This window comes from Megalobrama amblycephala, linkage group LG24, assembly GCF_018812025.1.
Source record: "Megalobrama amblycephala isolate DHTTF-2021 linkage group LG24, ASM1881202v1, whole genome shotgun sequence".
Classification (NCBI taxonomy): domain Eukaryota; kingdom Metazoa; phylum Chordata; class Actinopteri; order Cypriniformes; family Xenocyprididae; genus Megalobrama; species Megalobrama amblycephala.
In genome coordinates, this window is record NC_063067.1 from 12,801,689 (window position 1) to 12,807,688 (window position 6,000).

General features: G+C 36.9%; 1 protein-coding gene across 3 annotated transcripts in view; it reads left to right on the forward strand.

Annotated features, from left to right (window-relative positions):
* vps13d (vacuolar protein sorting 13 homolog D) overlaps positions 1–2,502 on the forward strand; it is a 49,864-nt gene extending 47,362 nt beyond the window's left edge. For all 3 annotated transcript variants that reach the window (XM_048178688.1, XM_048178690.1, XM_048178689.1), the window contains one exon: positions 872–2,502. In XM_048178688.1, the coding sequence (XP_048034645.1) occupies positions 872–1,003 (132 nt within the window). In that variant the 3' untranslated portion in view covers positions 1,004–2,502. The remainder of the gene's footprint in view (positions 1–871) is intronic.
* Positions 2,503–6,000: the final 3,498 nt, after the last annotated feature.

A 6,000-nucleotide genomic window follows, 5' to 3' on the forward strand; every position in this document is an offset into this window, starting at 1 on the left:
AGCAAAAGACTATTTGACATTTTTGAAAATAAGGCATTTCAATAACTGACTAAATAACATTTTCATTGCCATTGAAGTGAAATTACTGAACCTAAACATAGGAGCCTGCTAAAAAAAAAAAAAAAAAGCTAATTTAAAGCAGAACTAAGTAACTTTTTTTACCTTCATAAATAGTTTTCTAAGTCCTTACGATGGTTAATTGACTTGTAGTGGTGTGTTTGAGGCGAGCACTAACCCCCTCTGGCACGTCTACACCAGAATACAGCACTTGCAAGTTGAGCTGCGCCGACCCGACACAATCTCGCCTCATGTTCACGTTCACGCAAGAGTGACAAAATGCTTTACGGTAATTCAAAAACAAGGTATATTATGACATTTCAATAAGACAATTTCGAAAATTACCCACCTCCATCGAGATTTCTTGTACTGTATTTGCAAAACTACTGCGCTGGTGAGCGTTGTAGTTGTTGTAGTCCAGAGCTGTGCTTGGAGTATTTACGACAGTGTGATTCGCTGAAGGAACCTGTAGGGGGAGCTTCGCAAATCTTACTGAGTTCCGCTTTAAAAGAGAAAACATGTCAGACGGACTTAGAGGTTTTTGCATCTGAGCTCTTCATATATTCACAAATTTTATTATAATAGCAAAAAAATAGATCTTACTAACATGGTGCAATATGAAACATTTGGGGGTGAATTTTCAGCCCCCCCCCCAAAAAAAACCCTATATGATGAGATGTACCAATACTGTATAATGAACATAGATAATACATGATTTTGGTCATACCGACCACATGTAAATATCTCATTAACATTAATATCTCAGGTACATTTTGCTAATTCCATTCCAAATGTGATTTGTTGTTTCTAATAGGTCCATGTGAAAAGCGAGAACCTTGCCATCAAGATTTCACAAGAAATCAATTATGCCAAGAGCCTTTACTATGAACAGCAGCTCATGCTGCCTCCCAGTGAGAATGAGGATAGCTTATTATTAGACTCTTAACTACACTGACCCGCAGGTGTTTCTCACTCATTTTTCAACAGCTACTTCCTTTTTTCTGTTTCTGTGGAAGGACAGTAATAAATCAGCAGAGCGTAATCATCCACTTAGGCCAGTGTACGGGACATGCTCACAGCATGTGGTTTGTTCAGTGATGCAAACTAGTCTAGAGGGGCTGCTGTAAGCTCCGACAAGCACAGATTTAACTTGAATATGCAAGTATTTTAAGTTCCTTGCAGTCCTTAGAAGTATAATTAATTTAGTTTGTTTTACAATTGGTAAAATAACTGGTGTTTGTCGCTAGAAGTGCACAGCTAGTCTGACACTGTACAGTATGTTTGTGTATAGATCCTCTATGTACATATATAGGCACACCAATAGGACTATCTGCCATGTATATAAAATGATGAAATTAATTATATGAAATTAATCTTGGATTGCTGTACAAAACTGCCTTTAAAGGAAAGTTCATTTTGCTCTGAATATGTGAGTGGTTGGAGGTTGTGATTGAATTGCACTGACACAAATGTAGGGAACTTAAGCTGCTCTCACCATTCACCGGTGACTCGACACTAACACACACACACACACACACACACACACACACACACAGAGAGAGAGAACAAGTGTTGGAATTACTGATATTGCAGTTTTCACCTCTCCATATGCAGTCAACCCTCAAAAACATCGGTCTGATGTTTTTCTTCTCTCAGTTTCTTATTTTCTATATCTAATTGAATGAAAGTAATGAAATTTAAATTATGAATGAACAATTTGATGTTTTTCTAGTTTCCCCTTTATTCGGTTTCTAACTAAGATCTTTTAAAAGTTCAAGCTTAACATTTGAAACATATATAACATATTTCAACAAATAAAATGATGGTACTCTGTAGTGAATACGATTATGATTCTCTTGCCTTTATAGATCTGCTCTTTATGTGTCATACAATCAGCATAAAGTTTTGTCACCTGATATTTTTACATCACAAAGAGACAATAATCTCTTCTATTTAATTTTTCCCCATCTCAAACATTTCTTGTTTTACTCACTGTTTAAAATTGAACAGTATCATGAAATTGATTGTTTCACTGAATGTGGCGATTCATTTTAAATTACTACAAGTTGTTACCAAAGATCAGACACTACTAATGTTTTCTCTTTAAAAAGAGTCACCTTCTTCGCTTATCTTAACTGTGTATATATGCTATCAGAACAAAACTTAGATTTTTAACTTCTGTGGCAGTGCCTCTGAGAACACTGGTCAGTATAATTCAGTATAATATAAACAATACGCCTAATGTGTTTTCTAAGTTGTCTATTATTTAAATTCTGATATGTTGTATGTTGTATACAACACTACAAACTTTGTATAGGGTTGTAGTACAAAGCTGGTTTCCTCTATAACTGCACAATATGCAAAGTAAATATAGTGTGTAAATTTATTTTGTTGTAATATGCAAATGTATAAAGGCATAATAATAAAAGTTATGGATTAACACAGTATTTGTATTTGTGTTTTATCAGAAAATATTTCAACATTTCATAAGAGCAACGTTTTTCCTTACCTTCTCTTAGTGAGATGGATGTTTGTGGGCTACATCAAAATCGGGGATAACGGAGAATAGTTTAACTTTTAAATATTTTTAGTGTCTAGTTACGGGGGTAAAATCCGCCTGGTTCCCTGGTAAATTTTGCATTGCAGGGGCTATACATCATGTTATTTGAGGTCGCTTCAACCCGCGGACATGAAAAACAACCCGTGGCAACGATAAAGTAGCCCAATTCTTTGGGAAAACCGCGGACTTGGCAACACTGGCTGTCAGTTAACTAACGGTTAATTCGCGCCAAGAAAAACAGGCGCGAACTAGTTGACGCACCGTGTTTATTATCGCGAGATCTTAAGACGATAATTTGTATGCTGGAGAATTATATTTTGTCAACTGATTTAAAGGTATAAAAAGGCGAATATAAAATGAGAATCTCTGGTTATTATAAATCATTATGCTTCTTTAACATTTAATTTTGACAAAGATTCAAGTTTCAACAGAGATTCAACAGAGATTCAACAGGCTATGTTCAGACTACAGGCAAATCATTTTTTTCTCAGATCTTTTCAGACTCTCTGCACTATTAATTGCAAGTATAAGATTTGTGTGTCCAGACAACCTATCTGCATGGGTTGCTTTGGTAACAGCACTTACCCATGTGTGACAAGGCTTTCAAAATGGATGCAGGAAAAATGGAGGTGCATCATCTTGCTCTCCAAATAAGCACCCTGTCAAGTTGTGGTGCAGACATTTTCCGTCGCACAGCAAAATGCTGAAATCTTTCAGCCCCATTTGAACTGTATACTTCCAGCATTTCATCACCAGTTCTGACGTTATCGTTGTGTTCTGCATTAAAGGGTTAGTTCACCCAAAAATGAAAATTCTGTCATTAATTACTCACCCTCATGTTGTTCCACACCCGTGAGACCTTCATTCATCTTTGGATCACAAATTAAGATATTTTTGATAACATCCGATGGCTCAGTGAGGCCTCCATTGACAGCAAGTCAATGAACACTTTTCAACAATATCTAGTGATGGGTGATTTCAAAACACCTTCGAAGCTTTACGAATCTTTTGTTTCAAATCAGTGGTTCGGAGCGTGTATCAAACTGCCAAAGTCACGCCCCCCTAGTGGTGAACCATTGAAATTTAGAAACACTTATGATGTAACGAAGCCTCGTTTACTGAAATCACATGACTTTGGCAGTTTGATACACGCTCTGAACCACTGATTCAAAACCTTTACGAACCTTTTGTTTCGAATCAGTGGATCGGAGCGTGTATCAAACTGCCCAAGTCACGTGTTTTGTAAAATCGCCCATCACTAGATATTGTTGAATAAAGTCATTATTTATATACCCATCTAGAGAAAATCTGGATATGCAAAAAAATCCGATTTTTGCAGGCAGTCTGAACATGGCCTTAGTATAGCCTACATTATTCTTCTTGACTGACGGTGTGATGTCAGATCAAAGGTCTTTCCCTTAAGGGCGACACGCTCATTAGTTAAAGATGGATGTGCAGTGGCCACACAGCCCATAACTTTGTTGTTCCTTATAGTGTTAGCAGTAGGCTACAATGCTAGTGCTAACATTGTTGAGTTACCATGTGCCCTATCAATACTCTTAGTACCCAGTTCTACTTTTCCACCTGTGCTGGGTCACATTAAGCTGTTCTTTTCCCTGGGCAAAGGGTTCATCACAGGGTGAGCTGTCTGTCCAACAGCCTACTCAGATTTATCTACTATTTGGCTAACCTTGCTCTGAACTCACCCCCTGAGATTTGAGCTGACTTCTCCAACACACATGCACTCCATGACACAGTTTCATGTCCTGATCCCATTCTCAACAGTGTCCATCATTGCAGTTAGACATGCCAAAACTCATTCTTCAGTTTTTGTCATTTGGGTTATACAACATTTTTGGTGATTATTCCCCCAGCCCCGTACATTATTTATTTTATATAGTTTATCAGAAAGCAACTTTTTCTTTCAGCCAGAAAATAACAGTTGAATGTGTAGAATGAATAATGTGATGTGAATTTGGACTCGCAATTGCAATAGCTGCTTTTAACTGTGCCTGTTGTATGTCAGTTTCGGTCCCCAGTGTGCTTTGATAGCACTCTATTGTCTTCTAATACCGCAGCAGGGATGCACCGCATGGAAAGAATTTGAGGGAGAGACGCCGAAAGAAAAAACATCTGCCTGTAGATTTGATTTTATGAGGTTACACAGTCTTAGATCTCGCATCCAAATTGGCAAATCGAGGCGTAGGAGAAAATTGTCAACAGGCACTGGATTACCTACCCATCTGTTTGGTGTGATACAGCTGTATCGAAAGCAAACATCAGTTATTCATCTAGGTGTGAGTGACAAATCTGAATAAAATGACAAGTTCTAGATTTGTCTATTAGCCTTCCAGTGGCTGACCCCTCTCCAGTGTGCTTTCCTGTTAAGTGGAGTTAGTGTTATGACAACCCTGCCTAGCGCACAATGAGCTCATGATTGGCTGGCCTGCAGCGGTGGAATGCTGACCATGAAATGCCTGTGAGTTTTGGCAGAGACAGAACAAGCACACTGCCAGGGACCGACACTTCCCTGTTTTCAAACCAACATGAACGCTCACAAAATAACACTCACCAGGGTTTTTTTAAGATCAAATACTGTTTATTTGAAGTTGACGTTAATATGAAGATAGACATGCTGGAATTACTTTAAACAAGTCCCATACGGCAAAAAAAACATATTTTTCTGTTCAAAATATATTTCAAATATATGCTAAATATATGAGGTAAACAGCACCGCTTAAGGAAATATATTTTTCAAATTCAAAATACAATTTTGACCCAAGATACACTGTACTTCAAGGTGCAAGACAATACATTTACAATCTTAAAATAAATTTTGGGTAAATGTAAAAATATATTTTTTAAAATATGTTTTGGACAATATTAATATACAGTATTTAGACTGAAAAATAAAAAGCGGCCAAAAAAGGAAGAAATTTAGAAGAAACTTAAACTTACTGAAATTATATATTTATTTTTTAACATCTATATTAGCAATTTATTTTGAAATATATTTTAGAATATATATATTTGCCGTATGTGTGTTGTAACAAAAAAAATGTTCTTAAAATCATTGAAAACCTATAAAACTCCCAAGGTCAAGAAATCCTGATGAAAACCTCAGAGCATTCAAAGAACCATTTCTTTCTTAACTGTAACAGTCTGTGCTCCTTGTTATCACAATATCCAAGGAACACTTTCACCTACATGCCTGTGTGCAGTCCAGTATAGGGCAACCAAATCCAAATTTCTTCCACGTAAGACATAATAGTTCTTGGGAAAACAAGCCATCTTGATACGCTGTTCCCAATGACTCTTTCACAGTCTTTTTTTGCGTCCACAAAGCAACAGATTGATGTTCCTGGACGTAGTGCTTACTTTTG